Consider the following 20,849-nt stretch of genomic DNA (forward strand, 5'->3'; position numbering starts at 1 on the left):
AAGATGCCCCAAGGACTCCTCGTTGTTTTTGCTGAGACAGACGAATGCAGCTACCACTCTGAAACCAGAAAGAAAAGAGAGTACACTGGGTCTCATTTATAGCCAGAGGGCTCAGATCAGCCAAACCCTGATCCCCTCCCATTCCCACCCCCTGCACCTACTGCCATGTACGCATTTATTAGCCTTCCCCACGCTACATTCCCTGGCCGTCCCGGGACCTGCAGCAGCCCTGAAAGGGGATTCTGCACACACTGTCCAGAACACAAGGACTCCCAGAGCTCAGCACAATAGGGCTGTTTCAGCACCGCGCCTGTAGAGACTCCAGCCTGAGACGCACACAACCTGCTCTCTCTCCCCTTCCCTTTTGTGTTCCTCTCCACCCCCGGCTCTTTGCCTCCTGTCGCCTCTCCCTCTCGCAGCTTGTCCCCGGATTCTGAGACCAGCTACGCCACACCAGCCCAGCGGCAAGATGAGCTGGCCCATCCAGCTCTGTCCAGCTGGAGAAAGACCAGCCAGGGAGAGGGATCAGACCAGCCAGGTGACACCGAGCCAGAGCCCAGAGAAGAGCCGCCCTGAGGGACTCAGCACCATCTGGGACTGAGCAGCCAGCCCAGATCTTCAGAATGGCCACAAAGGCTGGTTTCAGAGTAACAGCCGTGTTAGTCTGTATTCACAAAAAGAAAAGGAGGACTTGTGGCACCTTAGAGACTAACCAATTTATTTGAGCATAAGCTTTCGTGAGCTACAGCTCACTTCATCGGATGCACCACTTTTACGCCCCTGCCACTTCTCCCCCTTGCGTCTGTTTGTCCAAAGCAGGGAGAGTGACCGTCCATCACATCAACCCTTTCCTCCCCCAACATCCTCCCAAGAAAGGCTGTCTGACAAAAATAAGAGACACTGACCAACACCCTCTCTCGGAAAAGGGGACTCTGGTAGGGTTTGGCTAAGTTAGGTCTGTACAATCGCTCTGTTTCCCTTCCAAAAAGGGCTTTATGTCTCGGGCCACTTCTTTTTCTTTTATGCAGCCTGCTCAAGACATTTGCAAACTTTGGCATGAATTGTGCTGCCACGGAGCTAAGCAGGCCGAGGTCTCTGACCTCCAGACTTGTTTAACTCTTTACTATTGTACAGTGACAGGGTCACGTTAACACTCTGGAGGCTCTGGGCCCCCTTATTCCATCAAACTTAACACAACAGGCCCCAACTCTTAATACACCGAGTTAGAGTCTCAGCCAGTGGAAATGGACGTAACCCCAAAGAGCTGATTTGCACCAGCAGAGGATCTGTCTTGTTCTCACTGCCCTGGCAGGACACGATTTTTAACTGTTGGTGACAAACTGATCAACACAGAAGAATCGGCTCTAACAGCAGGAAGTGGGCCGGGAGGGCTTGGTGTAAACACAGTCCTGAGATGAATACAAGGTGAAGGTAGCACTTCCTGCCCCCCAACGGAAGGGCTGTGCCTGCAGCCGAAAAACCCCACAGAGTTGTTTGTGTCTTTTGATGAGGCACACCTCTCTGTGGTTAGAGTTTCTCCTCCCAACTGAAGCAGAAGATGCTTGCTGTTCTAGTAGGTAAGACACTGGTCTAGGGTCTAGGTGCTCTGGGTTTTATCCCTGGCTCAGGTCTCAGGTGGTGCGTGGCCTCGGTCAAGTCACTTCACCTCGCTCCATGCCTCAGTTTCCCCTCCTGTAAATTGGTTGGGGCAGGGCATCTCTCTTACTGCAAGTTCAGACAGCACTCAGCACAATATGGTCCTCTAGATGCTACTAACGGTGATTTTTCCACTCTCCACTTCACCAGAGAGATTTGGCAACCCCCTTAGTACATGAGACCATTGTCTGCTCAGAGCACAGATCTTAAGGTTAACGACTCGGCCTTGTCCCTGGCCCAGTAAGTACCTGCTGCAGCTGCTGGTGGGTTCCACATCCACGCAGAGGCATTCCCCACTCCAACAATTCCATAACAAGAAGTTCATGGCATCCACCAGAATCCAGACATGGTGAACAGAGAGATTCCCACCCCAATTGTCACAAGAGCGGAGCAGGCAGGGGGCAGTGGGTCAGGAGGGCTGAGGTGCATTACCAGAGCCATGTGTGGGGGGAGCCCAGGAGCAGAGTCAGAGGACCGGTGTGGGGCGGGATCGGGGTGTGCCAGCCCAGGACTGGGCTACCAGGCGTTGCTGTAGCGAAGGATTGACACTTAACTGAGCTTCCCGTTTGGATTTCCATGGTCACCCATAGGGCTGTGCAGTACCCTGACCGTTTACTGCCTCGTGAGCACCTCCCCCTGGCCAGAAGCCACTCTACAGCACTCTGCCTCAATGGCCATCCCACCTCTTCAGGGCTCCTCTAAGAACCCTCCAGGCCCCAGCCCCTCCACAAACCCACGCAGCCTGGACCCCAGGTCAGCTGAGCCCAGCCCCCTCCTCCCTGACAGCCTGTCTGTCTGCTTCCCAGTACCTTCTGTCTGAAGTTTGGCCTTCGCCACAGAGCCTTTCCCATCTTTCCCCTGCTTCCTGGGCACAGTCGCTCCCCAGCCTGGAGAGCGTTCTCTCAGCACTGTCGCCATTCCCGCCAGGCTCAATCATGCTCCCTCAACGACCGCCCCGCTTCCTGCTGCCTCACCCACCTTAAAACAGACTCTTCCTCCCAGTCCCTACAGATGGGCTCCGCCAGCCGCCCTCCAGTTCCTGAGTCTCTGATCTTCCTCCCACATCAAATCCCCACATCTCCTACCTGCTGCTCCGCCTCTGTCCGTTCCCTGATTTGGGGGGAAACTCTCCAAGTCTGAAGCCCAGACCCTGCCTAAATCCAGCCCTGGCAACGTGTGTGTTCCCTTAGGGATCTAGGCTTATGAACAGGATGGGTCAGACCCAACAACCTCCACTTCTGCTGTGAAACCACCAGCTACTGACCGCTGTGGTTATGAGTAGCAATCAGGGGCAGCCGTCAGCAATCCCCGTGGCAAGCGGGCGATCAGCACACGTGGAGGAACCGCGCTGAGTGGCCAGCACTTTGCAGCAGGCTGAGTTCTTATCTCCAAAATGCAGCCGGAGTTTTATCTAAGGGCTCCCCTTGTATCTCTGTTGTGGGTCAGATACGGCCTCTCGGCACAAACCTCACTCTCAGTCCCTTCTCTTGAAGCTGTTCTACTCTCCCTAAATAGTTAGTCATTGGAACAGGGACTTGAACGTGGGTCTCCCCTGTTTTAACGGCGGGCTGTAACCACTAGGCTATAGAGTCATCTGTGCTCTTTTTCCCTGGCCCAACAGAACAGCTTCAACCAGCGAGATTGAGCCAACCTGTAGTCCAGTGGCTAGGACATGCTCCTACAACATGGAAGACCCCACATCAGACAGAGAGAAGAATTGAACCAGGGTCTCCCTCAGCCCCGGTGAGTTCCCTACCTGCTGGGCTAAAGGCTATAAAAAGGCAGTGCCCTCCCCACTAGGATATTTGGTCAAAATGCCCAAAATCCAAACAAACCATTTTGCGTCTGCACAAAACGCTCTGTTTCAGCCTGACATGGCATTTCTCCAACTTTGCGATTCACTGAAAAATTTGTTTTCGGTTCAACCCAAAACAAAAACTTTTATGTTATTTTTCAGAGTTGCCAGCGAACCAAAAAATCCATTATTCCCCCAGTCCTAGCCAAGACCCGTCTCAGGATCAGGATGACAAAGGCCTAACGGTGTCACAGTGAGTCCCAGGAGATGGTGAGAATAGCAGCCATGAGGGTTTCATTTGCTCCTTCCATTCTCCTGTCTCCCAGCCAGCCAGCTCTCTCAGTCTCCAAAGTTTTTTTTTAAAGGACCCCAGAAGGGAGTGAGGGGTGGAACAACCAATCGCCTCGTTATTTCGTCCACCATTTAGGCCTAATTTCCAACACACCAATTGTGGTTCATTGATTGGTCCCACATACCTCTTGTTCCCCAGCCATGGTCTTAGCCCAGTCCTTCAGTTAGACCAGTCGGCCTTTTTGTTTGGTCTAACTTAGTCTTTCTGTCACCCTTCTCCCATCAACTCTTGCAACCGTGGATTGGAACACTTTATAACCTTCTCCCAACTTTCCCAGGCCAGCTCCCAATCGGGGTGAGTCTGCTCGGCCCCAATTATTACAACACTCCCCAGCCCCAACTCACGCCACAGCCAGAGCCTCCCAGGCCCTTGCCTCAGGACACAGCTGTGTTCTTGAAATGCCAAACAGAAGCAGTTCCTCTGACCACCCTGAGTTACAGCTCCTACAAGCTTCTGCCATGGCCTCTCAGTGCTGAAAGAAGGATGCTCCATGAGCTCCTCTCCCACCTATAACTCTCTGAGCCCTTCATAGAAAGCCCCTGACCCCCCTTCTCAGCAGGGTCTGATAATGGAAGAAGGCTGGCTGGCTCCAGGCATTGAAAGGGGCAGATCAGCCTGTTAGAGGGCCCTATATAATGGCTGGACCATGTGCACAGACACAGCGGTGTGTATAGTTCCCTATACTTTCCAATTGACTTACATTCCCTTCCAGGCCATGGGATAGAAGACAGGAAAGAAAGGTGCCAATTTCCTACATCATCTGCTACCTTGGAGACCTGTGCTGCTTTCCTGATGTTGCCTCTGCTCTGTGTGTGTGCGCCCCCCTTAGGGGTGTTGTATGAAGCTACAGGGATAAAACAAGGCCCCTAATTCCTCCCCAGGGCAAGGAACTAACAGGCTTTCCGCTCTTAAATATCATCATTAGAGGAAGAGGCTCTTCTCCCTGGGGACAAACACACCCTTGTGTGAGCAGAGATTAGGGGGGGCATCATTAGCCTGCCAAGAGATATGCAAAATGTGCTCTTTAAAGATTTAAATCCTCTGAGTTAAGAGTCCCCTGACTGGTCCCCTGGAGGACATGAGGGTCTCTAGCAGGGGGGTTCAGGATTCTGTCTGTACCTGTGGATGTGAGAATGGCCATACTGGGTCACACCAATGGCCCAAGTAGCCCAGAATTCTGTCTCCAAGAGTGGCCACTGCCAGAGGCTTCAGAGGGAATGAGCAGGACAGGGCAATTACTGAGTTAGCCATCCCCAGCCATCCGGTCCCAGCTTCTGGCAATCAGAGGTTTAGTGACCTCCCAGAGCGTAGGGTTGCCTCCCTGACCATCTTGGCAACAAAACTGAGTCCCTGAGCCACACACTCAGCTGATGTCAAATGCCGCTATGGCCCCATTGACCCCCCACAGAGAATACGGCACAAAACCGAACCAGGGATAATTCCAGAGACCCTTCCCTCAAAGGGTCTGACACTGAACCTAGAGCAGAGCTCTAGGCAAGTGGGCTCTTTAGACAACTTCCCTGTCTGCTAAGACTTGAGGTCCTCTTCTTACCTAGGGTCTGAGCCAGCTCCTGTTGGGATCTATGGGTATGGGCTGAATCAAGCCCCTGCAGACCAGGCACTGAGCAAGCAGCGCCAGCTAACTGTTCTCCTGCTGAAGGTGTTTGCAGTGGGAAGGAGGTAACAGAGCCTCTTCTGGTAGCTCCTGCTTCGGATTGCTGCTCTTGTTGGGCAGATGCCAGGGATGGACTCAGCGGCGTCCGGGGTGGAGCGCAGAGGGGAGAAGCATCTTCTCTTCCTCCATGTCCCACTGACGCCATCAACCTCGGGACATTAAGGCCAAGATTTCCAAGGAAGATTAATGACTTTGGGAGCCCAGTTGGAAGGGTCTGATTTTCACAGACTGCCGAGCAGTTACCTGCTGAAAATCGGGCCCCTTCACGGCGTCTCCACAGAAACTCTCGGCCTAAGCGAGGCCTTAAGTCTCTCCTCTTCCAATACCGCGCTTGTGACGATAGCATCCGAGCCAAGCGGTGCACGAGCTTTATGTGGGCTCTCCGCAGAGAGAGAAGTATCCCCCCCCCTCCCCCCACCCCCGACGAAATGGCAAAGGCCTGTGTGGTTTTCGGTTACAGACTGGGCAGCCGTTAGCGCCTTCTGCCCAATGGAAAAATGTATGACAGCAGAAAGGACACTCTCAGGCGGCTGGTGTTCTTGACCGTTATCTCCAGGAAGGCACAGAACCCGTCACAACTGAAAGGAGATACAGATCCTCTCCCACACCACCCGCCACCTTCTCGTGCTCTTCACATGAATGGTTACGGCTATTGCTGGCTCCAGCCGTCACGCGAGGTCCGTGACACGAACAGATGGTTCTCAGAGGGAGAGGAGCGGAGCGGGGTTTCCCACGACGCAGGACTTTGCAGTGGTGCAGGCCACATCGTTTATTAACAGCCTGCACCAGAGGGTTAATAATGAGATGGCCACACCGGGTGTTGCCACAGAACGAGTGAGATTAACCCAGAGTAAGGGGGAGCATGAGGAATTCCTTCAGGACTTGGCTACCTGACGGGAGATGAAACTCAACATAGACACACGCAAGGGAACAATTTAAACTACTCAGTCATAGGTCTTAATAAATAATAATAATAATAATAATAATAATGCCACCTCCTAGCTCTTGTCTAGCACATCCCAGCCATAAATCTCCAAGTGCTTTACAAAGGAGGTGAATATTATTATCCCCATTGTACAGATGGGGAAACTGAGGCACAGAGCAGGGCTGTGACTTGCCCAAAGTCACCCAGCCAGGTCAGTGGCAGAGCCACGAACAGAACCAGGGTCTCCTGGGTCCCAGACCAGTGCTGCACCCACTGCAAGTTCCAAATGGGTTACAACAGTGACAACCACCCTCTTGGTCAACGCGTTAGGCTTGAACTCGGCACCTACAGTGCTAAACACACAAGCTGCTACAGCGTGAGCTGAAGACCCCACATGCAGCAAATGGGGGCTGACAGGGCATGAGACTCACACTTAACCCCATGTCTCTGCCCATATCCAGCCCATTTTTAATCCCCTGCTCCTGGGAATAGAGGACACGGCCGGCCCAGCGTTTGGGAACGACTCCTGCTCACTGCAGAGGGCTGGTCCCAGTGCGTAGCCTTTACTTGCACCCACATGTAATCTCTGCTGACACCAGCACTGCATCATCCCAGGGCGACCTTGGGGAAGTAACGTCCGCTTCCCAGGCCTCAGTTTCTCCATCTGTAAGATGGGGATAACGGTACTGGCCTGCCTTTTTAAGTGCCTTGATCTGTGCATGTGAGACGTGCTATAGACATAGGATAGGAATGGTACAGAAGGACCGAGGCCTCTCCACTCCAATCTAACCAGCCTACTGGGGCCTGTTCTACAGAGCACATTTCCATCTGTCCATTGCTAGCCCCAGAAGATGCCCTGCTGGCCGGGTGACAGCCACCCTCTTCGCCAGCACACCACAGACCTCCGGAGCTAAAAGCACCAGCTGCCGCAGCTTGAGCTAGAAAGCCACGGCTCCGCCAGTGGATCGGGCACCATATGACACCTATAACACACTCACTGGGGAGGTTACACCTGCACCCAATCACTGGGCAGTTTGCAAACGTTGTCTTCCTTGTCTCACACTGTGTAGGCCCCATGCTTTCCATGCCCCACAGGAAAACCCCATGCCCAGTGTTGAGCGATGGGGGGGCATTTATCATGAGCACAGTGCATGCTGGGGCATCAGCTCTGAGATCCTGGGGAAGGTGCTTTATGGAGCCAGGTTTGTGTTTGTTTTAAGCAGGGCCCTTTAACACAGCGACTGCTCTCTCCTCACTGGCTGCCCCACTGGGAACAGGAGATGCATTGTCCTGCACCCCCCCAGAAGTGGTCAACTTGGTGATCGGGCCAGCTTCCGAGCATCTGAAGCAAGTGACCAGAGGCCAGTGGAGAGGAGATAGCAGATAGACGCACAAGGATCTGATTGTGCCCGGATCATTTAGATCAGCCCAGCACAGGCGGTTTCCTGGTTTCCGAGTTTCATTGGTCTGAGGCTATAAAACCAGCCATGGGACAGCAGGAGGCTCAGATTGGCGCCCAGCCTGGAAGAGGACCCAAGGAGCTGTGAACTCAGAGATGGAGCAGCCCCAATGTCTCCTGCTCCTGCTTTCCCTGTCCTACCCCTTGGCCCATGCTGGTGAGTAGAGGAAGCCATGGGCTAGGGTGACTATCCAGGGTCTATGCACAAGGTGAGGAAGGAGCCATCCCCTCACCTCCTGATCAGGAGTCCGTGTGTCTTTCAGGTGCTTTGTGGAATCAGATTGTTGGGGGGCATGAAGCCAAGCCCCATTCCAGACCCTACATGGCAGCCCTGAAGGTTTCGGGTGATTTCGGCTGCGGGGGGTTTCTGGTGGCCCCGGATTGGGTGATGACTGCCGCTCACTGCATGGGGTAGGTACCGTCGCCGGGTTTGTCCTTCTCACACTGATTGACAGAATAAATTTTAAAGCAGGATTCGTCTGCAGTCTGTGTGAAGCCAGATGTCTCTGCATCCTTGCCCCCATTGCTCGGGGAGGGGAGAGGGGCTGTGCCAGGGAAAGTGACCCACGCTGTCTCCTGCCCATTTCAGGGATATCACCGTGATCCTGGGAGCTCACGATATCCATAAGCCAGAGGAGTCTCAGCAGGTGCTGGGGGTTGAGACTTACTACAACCACCCTGAATACAACGACATCTTGATAGCTAATGACATCTTGCCGCTAAAGGTAAGTGACTTGTCTGCAGCGGGGGGAGGTCCCCCTGACAGCTGCTTCGGGGGAGCGGGGGGGCTGAGGGGCTAAGTGCGGATGGCTCAGAACAGAGAGAGAATTTTACGTCTTGCGCTGTGGGGAGAAGTCAAAGCTCACTTTTCAAACTGGGCTTTATTATTTTGAGATGGTCCAGCCAGAGAAAGGAAACCGTGGGCAGATCCTGCAACCTCAACTTTCCTGGAGTTCCCTGGGGGTCAGGAGCACTCAGCCCTGCTCAGAATAGATCACCCAGTGTCAGCCTCACTGTCCCACATCCCCTGCAAGCTGCTTGTTCTCCAGTATTGCCTCCCTCCTGTCCCCTAGGCTGCTTAGCGTAAGTGCTCAGGGCCTGATGCTGTAGGTTGCTGAACACTGGCTCTGAGGATGCTCAGTCTCTCCCATCACCTGGCCAGGTGGGGCCACTGGACATCTTCTCCCTGAACCATTTTCACCCCTGCCTCCAGATTCCATTGACTACTGCTTGGGGCTTAATACTTCTTCTCTTCCTCCCACCCAGCTGACGGCGAAGGCCAAGCTGAATAAATACGTCCAGGTCATCCCTCTGCCCAAGACCAGCAGCGACGTCCCCACCAACACCAAGTGCAGCATGGCAGGATGGGGCTACATTGACAAAGAGAGGGTCACCAACCGGCTCTTTGAGACCAACGTCACCATCTACAGCCGCAGGAAATGCCTCAGCATCTACCCCAACCTCAACGATGGCATGCTATGTGCCGGCAGCTTCCACCACCTCAAGGACTCCAGCCAGGTCAGTACTGGAATCACCAGCAACCGGGCGGAAGTGCAGGCACCAGGACCTCAGCTCCTGGGCTGGGACTGCCAGGCAAGCTACTTAGGTTCCACTCTACGAGGAAAAAGAACAGGAGGACTTGTGGCACCTTAGAGACTAACCAATTTATCTGAGCATAAGCTTTCGTGAGCTACAGCTCACTTCATCGGATGCATACTGATGAAGTGAGCTGTAGCTCACGAAAGCTTATGCTCAAATAAATTGGTTAGTCTCTAAGGTGCTACAAGTCCTCCTTTTCTTTTTGAGAATACAGACTAACACGGCTGTTACTCTGAACTCTAAGAGGAGGGACTTTCATGGATGCAAATCTCCTGCCAGCTCATGTGTCTCCTGTAAGGGTTTCCCCCATGTGGTTTCTTGCTAGGGTGATCAGCTGTCCCGATTTTATAAGGACAGTCCCGATTTTTGGGTAGCTCTCTTATATAGGCTCCTATTACCCCCCACCCCCATCCCGATTTTTCACATTTGCTGTCTGGTCACCCTATTTCTTGCTACCCAGGCTGACACAAACCCTGCATTCAGCTCCTGGAGGAGGGTTTGCTGCTGAGCCCGGAGATCTGTGGAAGCATATGGCCCAACACCGACGGGTTCCTTCGTGAGTCCCATCTACAGGAAAGCTGGGCAAAATTTTTCAACCCCCATTTTTATTTTTTTTTTTTTTGGCAAAATCATGCAGATTTAGGTCAACCGAAACATTGCACAAAATTGTATTAAATTCACGCAATGGTTTCGGTGAAAAAAACAACTCCCTCCCTGCCCCCCCAAATTTCTGAACAAAATTGAAACACCTTTTCAAAACAGAACGTTTTGATTTTTCGATTCAAAACGCCTCGCCCTTCAGAAATTCCTCTCCGTTTTCCTTGAAAAAGCTCGACACCCCAAGGACATGGTTCATTTCGCCAAGACCCTTTTCCCCCTTGCTGCTGTTTGGAACTGGCGCGAGCTGAAAACGCCATCATTTGCCCAGACCGCTTTGGGCCGTGCTGGCGGGTACGGTCACAGGGGGGGCGATCGCCGCCAGGTGTACATGTAGCCGAACTGGCTTTAATTTAGCTGACTCGGGTACCACAGCGGTGAAGCCGCGGCAGGACGGGCTAGCCCTGGGAGCACTGACCCAGGGTTCTGGGTGGGTTTGGACACCCTACACTGGTGCAACTGCAATGTCGCAGTAATGCTGACTTGGGAACATCATTCGTGAGCCTCAGTCTTACCCAGTGATTGCAGTACCTGTGACATGGGGCTACCACTTGGGTTTGCACAGAGCACCCAACCCAACCCTGGATTAAGTTGGCCCTGTGTCTGGAGGGCCTCTGAAGTCTCTCCTCTTCTCTGTTTGGCAGGGGGATTCCGGGGGGCCTCTGAACTGCAACGGGGTGGCACAGGGAATCGTTTCCTTTGGCTACAGCTTCCCTCCTGCCGTCTACACCCGTATTGCCAACTACCTTCCGTGGATCAGAAAGATCATGGACTAGAGGACCGGAGAGGGAGATGCTCCAGCTTCTCCTCCAGCATCTTCTGCCTTGGAGACCCGTGCTGCTTTCCCTTATACTGCATCCGCTAGCTTTTTCTCCCTTCCTGGTGTTGTATGAAACCGTAGGGGACAAGACTCTCTCTGGGTGCCTCTATGGCCTTGTTACTGTAGCTCTGAAGGCCTGCATGCCCAGCAGGTCCCTTGTCACCTGGGTTCTGTTGGTTCAGGAGAGGAATGTCAAGTTTTCAGCCCCCTGAGTGAATATTCTCTTGACTGGTCCCCTGAAGAAGCAGAGGCTCAATAGGAGCCAGGGGCTTTGCTGTTCTGAGGGTCTTCAGGATTCCTTCTGTCCCAGTTGACTTAAATAGGGCACAGCTGCCCAGTCTCCGGCATGTGCCTAGACCATCAGAGCAGAGCCAGAGATAATTCTAGAGCAGGGGGCACTGAAGAGGGTTGAAATCGACCCAAGGAGGTGGTTTTGGACCACCTGGAGGGGAAGGCTCTGATCTGTGCTCGCTCCCTCCTGGGCGTTCCCTGGTTTGTTTCCCTGGTTCAGTCCCAGGCTGAGGTTGGGCTTCACTTGGGTTTACAGAGGAGTTTCTCTCCCTGGCAATTTCAGCTGGTGCCACATTGTCAGAGCCGAAGCAGAGAGAAATCCGGAGGCTGGAAAGGGTCCAGCAAAAGCATGCAGCAGCAGGAATCTGAATCCTGGCCAGTCCCCAACTCCCCAACGCTATGTTCTCACACCCCCTTCACCCCGGTCACTGCTCCATTCCTCCTCTGTCGCTCGCTGCGATGCTGGGCATGTAACAAGCCTGAAAAAATAAACGCCAATCTGCATTTCACAGCGTCTCATTCTCCAGCTTCACAACGTCCCTTTTCAGTGGGTTTCTGATCATTCTCCAGATAAACACAAAGGGCCAAATTCTGCTCCCAGTTGCAATGGGGTAGGCCCTTTGATTTCAGTGGGTTGCATGGGTGTAAATGAGCACTTCAGCCCAAAGGAGAACAGCCCTCTTTCCACTTCCCAGGCCACAGGGGGAAGTGCCCCAGGAGAACTGAAAAAGACCCATGTGGTTTTCTGGTTCCGGACTATGCAGCCTTTAATATCTCCTGTCTAGAGGGAACTTTGCAAATGAGAAGGGCACAGTCTGTAAGTGTTCCTGGTCCTTATTGCTGGGAATGTGTAACCCCCCGATTATGTGATATATGCCATCATGTGCCAGCAATGCTCCTCTGCCATGTACATTGGCCAAACCGGACAGTCTCTATGCAAAAGAATAAATGGACACAAATCTGACATCAGGAATTATAACATTCAAAACCCAGTAGGAGAACACTTCAATCTCCCTGGTCACTCGATAACAGACCGAAAAGTGGCAATTTTTCAACAAAAAAACTTCAAAAACAGACTCCAACGTGAAACTGAAGAACTGGAATTAATTTGCAAACTGGACACCACCAAATTAGGCCTGAATAAAGACTGGGAGTGGTTGGGTCATTACAAAACCTAATTTCGCCCATACTAATTTCCCCCTACTGTTACTCACACCTTCTTGTCAACTGTTTGAAATGGGCCACTCTCATTACCACTACAAAAGTGATTTTTCCTCCCTTGGTATCCTACTGTTAATTGAATTGTCTCGTTAGACTGACCTCCCATTTGGTAAGACAACTCCCATCTTTTCATGTGCTGTGATTTCATGTGCTGCTACTGGATTTCCCGCTCCCTGCATCTGATGAAGTGGCTTTTAGCCCACGAAAGCTTATGCCCAAATAAATTTGTTAGTCTCTAAGGTGCCACAAGGACTCCACATTGTTTTTGCTGATACAGACTAACACGGCTACCACTCTGAAACCTGCCGCCTGATTAGCTTTGCCATTCAGTTTAGATACAGACCCTCTCACATACTGCCCGCTGCCTCCTTGTGCTTTTCTTGTGGCCCTGGGTTTGTCACTGATCGCTGCTAGAAAAAGCTCGAGAGGAGGAAAACTCCCACTGCCGGAGCAGAGTTAGGCCAGTGCTGAGCAGGTCCAGCTTTACCAACTTGCATGATTTCATTGCATATCATGACATCTTTGTGTTTTCCTTTCTCAGCTTCCATTTCGTAAAAAAGTTTCTAGCCCAGCGCTAACCATGGGGGATAGGAAGAAGCTTCACTGGGGAAATTTATCTAAAAACTGGGTTTCTTACGCTTTATTCTGAAGCAGCTGGTTCTAGCCACAGTTAGAGACAAGACAGTGGACTAGGAACTTGGGGTATGATCTGGACCCCGTTACCCACCCCCACCCCCATCTGAGCCCCTCACTATCTACCACATGGTCAGTTAGAGGCACTCGTGTGCCACAGAGTGAAACTCATCCCTTTCTAACTGGGTTTAAAGCTGTCAGTCAAACATAGGAGTGGCGAGAAGGCACATGGCTTCTGATCACAGTCTAAATAGCAGATTTCAGAGGGGTAGCCGTGTTAGTCTGTATCAGCAAAAACAATGAGACACCATGGAAAAATCAACATGTAGACATGACAACTTTATCACAACCATCGCTGATAACTTTATCTCCAAACCCCAACGTTTAAGACTCTCAGGCTCCACCCAAGTCACCCATCTCCGTCACAATCATCAGCAAAATCCACAGCTAGTGTAGATCAGCCTAGGTCCCTTGGCTTCAGTAAAGCTAAGCAGACTTATACCAGCTGGGGATCTGGCTCCCTGTGTCTCCAGAACCCTAATGGAAGTAGGTTGATAAAGGAGGGAGATTTGGTAAAGAAAGCTTTGAAGGGGAGCAGGGAAAGTTGCTTTTAAGATTTTAAACCCCCCCTGCACAGATGCCGTGTGGATGGTTTGAGATGCTATATAAATTTAGTGGGGAACAATGCTTAAGGATGGTCTTTCTGTTTTTTTCGTGTAAAACAAACAAGTTACACTGACAAACAACAGCCAACCATTCAGAAACGATGAGCCAGGCTCCAAAAAATATTCACAAGATTGAATTAAAAATCCACGTGTTTGCATTTGCTGGATCAGGGAGGAGTCATTTCGGGTCAACCTGAATGATTTTTTAAGAATTTTTCTCAAAAAAAAATTGGGTCAAACAAAACGTTTTGATGTTGAGAGGTATTTTCAGGTGTTTGCATATTGTGATAAAATTGAAATAAAACTCTAACAGTCATTTTGACTTCCCCCCAAATCGAAAAAACGTGTTTTGACATTTTCGAACTGAAGAACACTTGGACTTTTTCGGGCTTCTGTTGGCCAAAACAATTCACTGAAATGGGCACACATTTGCAAAAATCTTTCAGTGTCACCAAATCAATCTTGTTTGGGGGAAAAAGAAAACACAAAACCAAACCAATCTGAAACCTTCTGTCTGAAACATTCTACTGTAGAGCATCATCCTTCAAAGGCTTGTAACTCATCTCTGCCCTCCCTTACTTCCTCCACATTAGGAGCACAGTGCACCCACAAAGTGGTCCCACTTTGACTTAAAGAGCTGGGAGTGGCAGGGAGATTCTCTCTGGTGGGAGATCACCAGACCAAGGCCAGGTGTTGGAGGAAGGATTTGCCTTTTCATCTGGTTTTATCTGAAAACGCTTTATAGTGCTTAACTCCAGAATTATTAAAGTATTTATAACTATTGATTCATAGTTCCTAAGGCCAGAAGGGATCACTGTGATCATCTAGTCTGACCTCCTGTATGGCACAGACCCAAGAACTGCCCCAAAATAAGCCCTAGAGCAGATCTGTTTGAAGCAGATTTAAAAGTTGTCTGTGAAGGAGAATCCACTTCCCACCCCGACACTAGGTAAATTGTTCCAGTGGCTAATTGCTCTCACTGTGAAAAAATTATTCCTTATTTCCAGTCTGAATGTGTCTAGCTTCACCTTCCTGCCACTGGATTGTGTTGGACCTCTCCCTGCTAGACTGAAGAGCCCATGATTAAATATTTGTTCCCTGTGTAGGCACTGATAAACTGTGATCCAGTCACCCCTTACTCTTCCCTTGGTTGAGCTAAATAGATGGAGCTCCTTGAGTCTATCACTATCAGGCATGTTTTCCAATCCTTTAATCATTCTTGTGGCTCTTCTCTGAACCCTCTCCAATGCATCAACACCCTTCTTCAATTATGGGCACAAGAACCAAATACAAGATTCCAGCAGCAGTCGCAGCAGTGCCAAATTCAGAGGTAAAATAACCCCTGAACTCCTACTCGAGAATCCCCTGTCCATGCATCCTACGGTTGCATTAGCCCTTCTGGACACAGGCTGACTGGGAGCTCATGTTCAGCACGCCCCAACGTAGTCTTTTGCAGAGCCATTGCTTTCCAGGCTAGAGCTCCCCCCTCCTGTAAGTATGGCCGACAGTCTTTGCTCCCAGATGGACACATTTAGCCATATTAAAAACCACATTGGTTGCTTGCACCCAGTTTACCAGCCAACCTAGATCACTCTGAATCAGCCACCTGTCCCTCCTGGGCCTTTACAACTCCCCCAATTTTTGTGCCGTCTGCAAACGTTATCAGTGATCGTTTTATGCTGGCTTCCATGTCACTGATGTTAAATAGCACAGGGCCAAGAACCAATCCCTGCGGGACTCCAGTGGAAACAGACCCAGGTCAATGACACACCCAGCACAGGTTAATTACAGCAGCATAGTGCTTTGCCTGTTGTAGCCTGCAAGGGTTTTACAAATGCTAATTAACCCTCAGATGAATACCCTTAACTCTCATTTTGCAGCCAGGGAAACTGAGGCACGGAGGGGCTGTGATGTGTCCAAAGCCACACAGTGAGTCAGCAGCAGAGTCAGGAATAAAACCCAGGCGTTCTGATGCCCAAACTCTCAGACGCAGGCCCGATTCCCAAGTGCATTAAGGACCCGTTAGTTACTCTGGCAGTGTAAGGGGAACATGTGCTCACTTTAAGGCCCTTTGCAATCAGCTCACAGACGTTCATTATCTATAAATCCCTAGGCTGGTTAATAGGTTTCCTTTGGTTTATGGCTGCAGCAGTTTTTCTAGGCAGCTAGCAGGTGGGTGTCAGGACCAGCTGCCACACGGTTACAGAGCAGGCCAGAAAAGGAAAAGCAATTGCGGATTGATTTGCTTTTGCCAATTTCAGGAACCTGACAGTCACCTTAGGAGCCCACAATATCCACAAGCAAGAGGACTGCCAGCAAACGTTTGTGGTTCAAAGCTATCACCCGCACCCCGACTACAAAGAATGCCCTCGAGCCAATGACATCCTTTTGCTGAAGGTAACAGATTTGTTGGGCTAATATTCACTTCCAGGTTCATACCTCTGGGCACCATGTGAGGATTGGCGCTTGGCCGTGGTCAGGGGTAATTTATGCCAGAAGGGAGCTGAAGACACAATGTGCAGAGCTGGTTCTGCCCTTTCCCCAGAGTTTGGATCAGGGGTGCCAGTTTAGGTCCATCATCTGGGCTCTGCTGTTGGGATGGAGGGCACAGACCCCCGCCCTGTAGAGCATGACTTGGATGAAGATTTGTATTGTGGTAGTACCTACCGGCCCAAGACACAGACCCCCAACCCAGTTGCGCTAGGCCCTGTACAATAACCGAACAAAAAGATGGGCCCTGGCCCAAAGAGCTTAGTCCAAGACAAGAGACAGATGAACAGGGGAGGACAAGAAAACAAAGAAGACGGTATTTACTCGGTCAGCATTCTGGGCAGCTGTATTGTCGAGGTTTGTGTAAGCATCATGCCAAAGGAGAGTTTGAGGAGGTGTTGGAAGGGGAGCGATGAGGTGGCTTTGGGGAAGCTTATGGGGCACTCCTCCCATGCGAGATGGGCAGCAGGGGAGAAAGCACAAAGGGGCTTATCTGAGAGCATAACAAATGGGCAATGGAGGCTGGTCTCATGGATGGTCGGAGGCGGGAGTCAAGCTCTTGATTGCGCGAGAGAGGATAGGGCGCCGGGTGGGAACAGGCCAGGAGGGGCCTGGAAAGTAGTTTGGTTTGATGTGATGGAGAAGGGAGAAGCAGGAGAGGCAGTCTGGCCTTCGGCTCTCTTAGAAACATGCAGTGACAGAGCCTTTGGTGGGCAATATTTAAAACCATTAACACATTTCTGGATCTCCCCCACCTCCACCCCCACAGCTGAAGGGGAAAGCCAGACTAAACAAATATGTCAATGTCATTCGCCTGCCCAAAGCCAGCAGAGATGTCACCCCACGGAGCCAGTGCAGCGTAGCTGGATGGGGCCATATCGACCATGGAAAAACCACCGACAAGCTCTTTGAGACCGACGTCACCATCCGGCCAGCAAAGGAATGCCGCTCTTTGAACCCCGGGAAAACTAATCATATAATCTGCGCAGGGAGCAAACACTGGATCAAGGACTGCAGCCAGGTCAGTAGCAGCCACGTCTAGGGGAGGATGGCATGGGAGGCAGGCCAGAGGGCTACAAAGAGGTACATGGTAGCAGCCTAACCTTGGAAGATCATGATCTGTAAATTATCTGAGTTACTATTGCTAGTTTAAAACAACATTCTGGCCAGGACAGATGCCTGTCCCTTTGTCTTGGTTATTTTGTCTCTCCTACCAACTTCTGTTCTCCTCCTCTGTCTCTCTGTAACCTCTTCTTCTGTAGGTCCCTCTCCATTTCTTCCTGGCCCTACCTAGCCCGTTATTCCCCATTTTGCAGTTAATTTCTACTTCCTAAGTGAAGTCCTTTGTCTTTATTACATCTAATTGTGTTGACTTCAGGCCAGTTCTCCAATTTATCAAGATTATTTTGAATTCTAATGTTCTCCAGAGTGTTGGAAGCCCTCCCAGCTTGATGTCATCTGCAAATCTTATAAACATCCGCTCCACTCCAAGTCATTAATGAAATGCTTGACTAGTGACAGATCCCACTAGATACATCCTCCCAGTTTGACTGCAAACCATTGATCACTACTCTCTGAATAGGTTTCAGAGTAACAGCCGTGTTAGTCTGTATTTGCAAAAAGAAAAGGAGGACTTGTGGCACCTTAGAGACTAACCAATTTATTTGAGCATAAGCTTTCGTGAGCTACAGCTCACTTCATCAGATGCATACTGTGGAAAATACAGAAGATGTTTGTTTTTATACACACAAATCATGAAAAAATGGGTGTTTATCACTACAAAAGGTTTTCTCTCCCCCCAGCCCACTCTCCTGCTGGTAATAGCTTATGGAAAGTGATCACTCTCCTTACAATGTGTATGATAATCAAGGTGGGCCATTTCCAACACAAATCCAGGTTTTCTTCCCCCCCCCCACAAACAAACCCACTCTCCTGTCTATCCCCCAGTTGTGCACCCACCTTTTAGTAATTTCATCTAGACTACATTTCCCTAGTTTGCTTATAAGAACGTCACGTGGGACTGTGTCAAAAGCCTTACTAAAATTAAGATTTCTCCTCTACTGAGCTTCTCCCCATCCACTAGGCCAGTAACTTCATCAAAGAAGGAAATTTGACTGGTTTGACATGATGTCTTCTTTACAATTTCATGGGGGCTAATACTTATAATGCTTACAAACTAATTGTTTAAAAGTTTGTTCTCATATCAGAGTTAGGCTGACTGGTCTATAATTCCCCAGGTCCTCTTTGTTCCCCTTTTTGAAGAGAGGTACTATGTTTGCTTTTCTCCAGTCCTCTGGGACCTCACCCACCCTCCATAAGTTTTTGAAGATAATTGCTTCAACTAGTTCCTTAAGAACCCAATCATGAATTTTGTCAGGCCCTGCTAACTTTAATACATCTAATGTATCTAAATATTTCTTAACCTGGCTTTCCCCTTTTCTGGCTTGTGTTCCTTCCCCCTTGTTAATATTAATTGTGTTAAGTATCTGGCCACAATTAACCTTTTTTATGTAGACTGTAGTAAAGTAGGCATTATACCCCTTCTTGATGATGTCTGTTTTTAGCTCTCCTTCCTTACTAAGCAGTGGGCCTGCACTTACTTTCATCTTTCTCTTGCTCCTAATATATTTATAGAACCTCTTCTTATTGCCTTTTATGACTCTTGCCCCATCTGTAACTCATTCTGAGCCTTAACCTTTCTGATTTTATCCCTACAAGCTTGTGCTGTTCTTTTATTCTCATGCTGATTCCATCCGTGGCATCAATATTGGGAGTGCTAATGTAGACATGGTTGCCCATGGCCATCAGCATTCTTAACCCCATGGGCCTGATTCTCCCTTGTCCTGCACCTGCTGTCTCAGGTACTTTGGCTCTCATGACTATGGTATCCGAGTACCTTGCACTCTTTGTGTTTATTCTCAACCCCTGGGAAGATGGCGGCATTGTATGGCAGATCCCCATCGTATGGAAGGGGAACTGAGCACAGAGAGGTTAAAAGTCTTGCCCAAGGTCACACAGATGGAGCAAGGACTTGAAGCCAGGTCTCTCAGTTGCTAGGCCAGTGACTGAGCCACTGAGCCAGCCCTCCTGCCTGCCACCACTTTACTCTAACTTTGGGCTGGTGTCAATGACACCACAAGGTGCAGGGCATGGGAGACAATAGGGCCTCCCTCCACCCGCTCTCCCCGCCCCCTCCCCCCCTCGTAAGCCAGCTCTGAGCAGATCTATATGACAAAGGTTAAACAAACGGCATTGGCCTGTCTACACTAGTGCTCCCAGTGGGACAGCTGCATTGGCAGTTGCAGTATATGTGGTGGGTGGGGAATATTAGCATAGAGGACCAGACCAGTGGGTATAAGGGAGTTTATGCCGTCACGCACATTTCTGAATTTGGGCTGATGTTCCCAGTTCTGGAAGGAGTTCGTGCCCCGCCCCAGTGAGCCAGGATTGATGCCGGCACTCATGCATAGCCCCTGCTCTGATCGCTGCTTCATTCCTTCCTTGTTCCTGCATTGCCGGATTGTCACGAGCATGAAAAATAAACTCTTCCCTGTATTTCAGAGAGTCCCTCTCTGCTACGAGCCTTATTGCCTGGGGCTTTCCGGACATCGCTCTGAGAACGTGAGACTGAGAAAAGCTGAGGGGTTATTTCCAGAACCGTGAATCACTTGGGGTCTCCTTTACAGCTAGAAAGTTTGGGGCTTAGTCCACACTGCCAGCATCTGTAAGTGGGCTAGGAGCACGAAAAGAATGACACTGCCAATGGGCAGTGAGGTTGGCACAACGGTGTAGATGTAACTATGCCAACAGCTGAATGCTTCTGGTGCCAGAGCTAATGTGGTTCAAAGAGGCGGAGGCAGAAAGTTTCTTCGCCAGCATAACACAGCATCTACACTAGGGGGCTCTGCCAGCTTAGCTAGACCGGCAAAGCAGGGACAGTGTAGACAAGCCCTGGCTCAGGGAAACCCTAATCCTCTCCCTCCTTCCCCCATAATCTGTCTCTCCTCCTGTTCCCCAAACCCATGCAGAACTTAGGCTTCTCGGGTCAGGGATTTGGTTTTTATCTCCGGATCTCATTCAGCAGCGAGGACGTAGGTGATGCTGAAAAAATAGTAACCTGACCTCTTCCGGCAGAAGCCAGGCGTTAGGGGTAAGAGACTGCGTCTTCCCCTAAGAACTTACGTAAGGAATGTTACAGATGTCGGGAGGAGGCACAGAGGGGCTGGTCCAATGTGAAAGGGGGAGAATGTGACAGAACTGGAAATTGAACCCAGTTCGAGTGCCAGTCCAGGGCTTTCCCCACAAGATCAGCCTTCTTCTGTGTCTGAGACACACCCCCTCCCATTCAGGCAGAGTTCGGGACCACACACTTGGGGTGAAACCCTTTTCCTATTGAATTCAAAGGGAGTTTTGTTATTGACGTCTGGAGCCCTGCAAATCTGCGGACATCCGCGGCCCATTTGTGCAAATTGGATGCAGATAAAAATTTGGTATCCGCTCAGGGCTCTATTGATGTCAGTGGAGCCAGGATGCCCTTATAAGCTTTTTCTGTCCTCAAAACACCGCTCGTTGCATCAGTGATTCAGTGCCTCACTTATTACCTGGCCAATA

The 20,849-nt window shown here is 50.4% G+C and overlaps 1 protein-coding gene across 1 annotated transcript; it reads left to right on the forward strand.

Annotated features, from left to right (window-relative positions):
• The first annotated feature begins 7,958 nt into the window (after window positions 1-7,958).
• LOC144280295 (mast cell protease 1A-like) lies at window positions 7,959-11,567 on the forward strand. Its single transcript, XM_077842206.1, has 5 exons — window positions 7,959-8,019; window positions 8,126-8,273; window positions 8,452-8,587; window positions 9,129-9,380; window positions 10,763-11,567. Exons 1-5 carry the CDS (start codon window positions 7,959-7,961, stop codon window positions 10,892-10,894), a joined length of 729 nt encoding a protein of 242 aa, XP_077698332.1. The 3' UTR covers window positions 10,895-11,567.
• Window positions 11,568-20,849: the final 9,282 nt, after the last annotated feature.

Source organism: Eretmochelys imbricata, chromosome 25 (genome assembly GCF_965152235.1).
Source record: "Eretmochelys imbricata isolate rEreImb1 chromosome 25, rEreImb1.hap1, whole genome shotgun sequence".
NCBI classification, from domain to species: domain Eukaryota; kingdom Metazoa; phylum Chordata; order Testudines; family Cheloniidae; genus Eretmochelys; species Eretmochelys imbricata.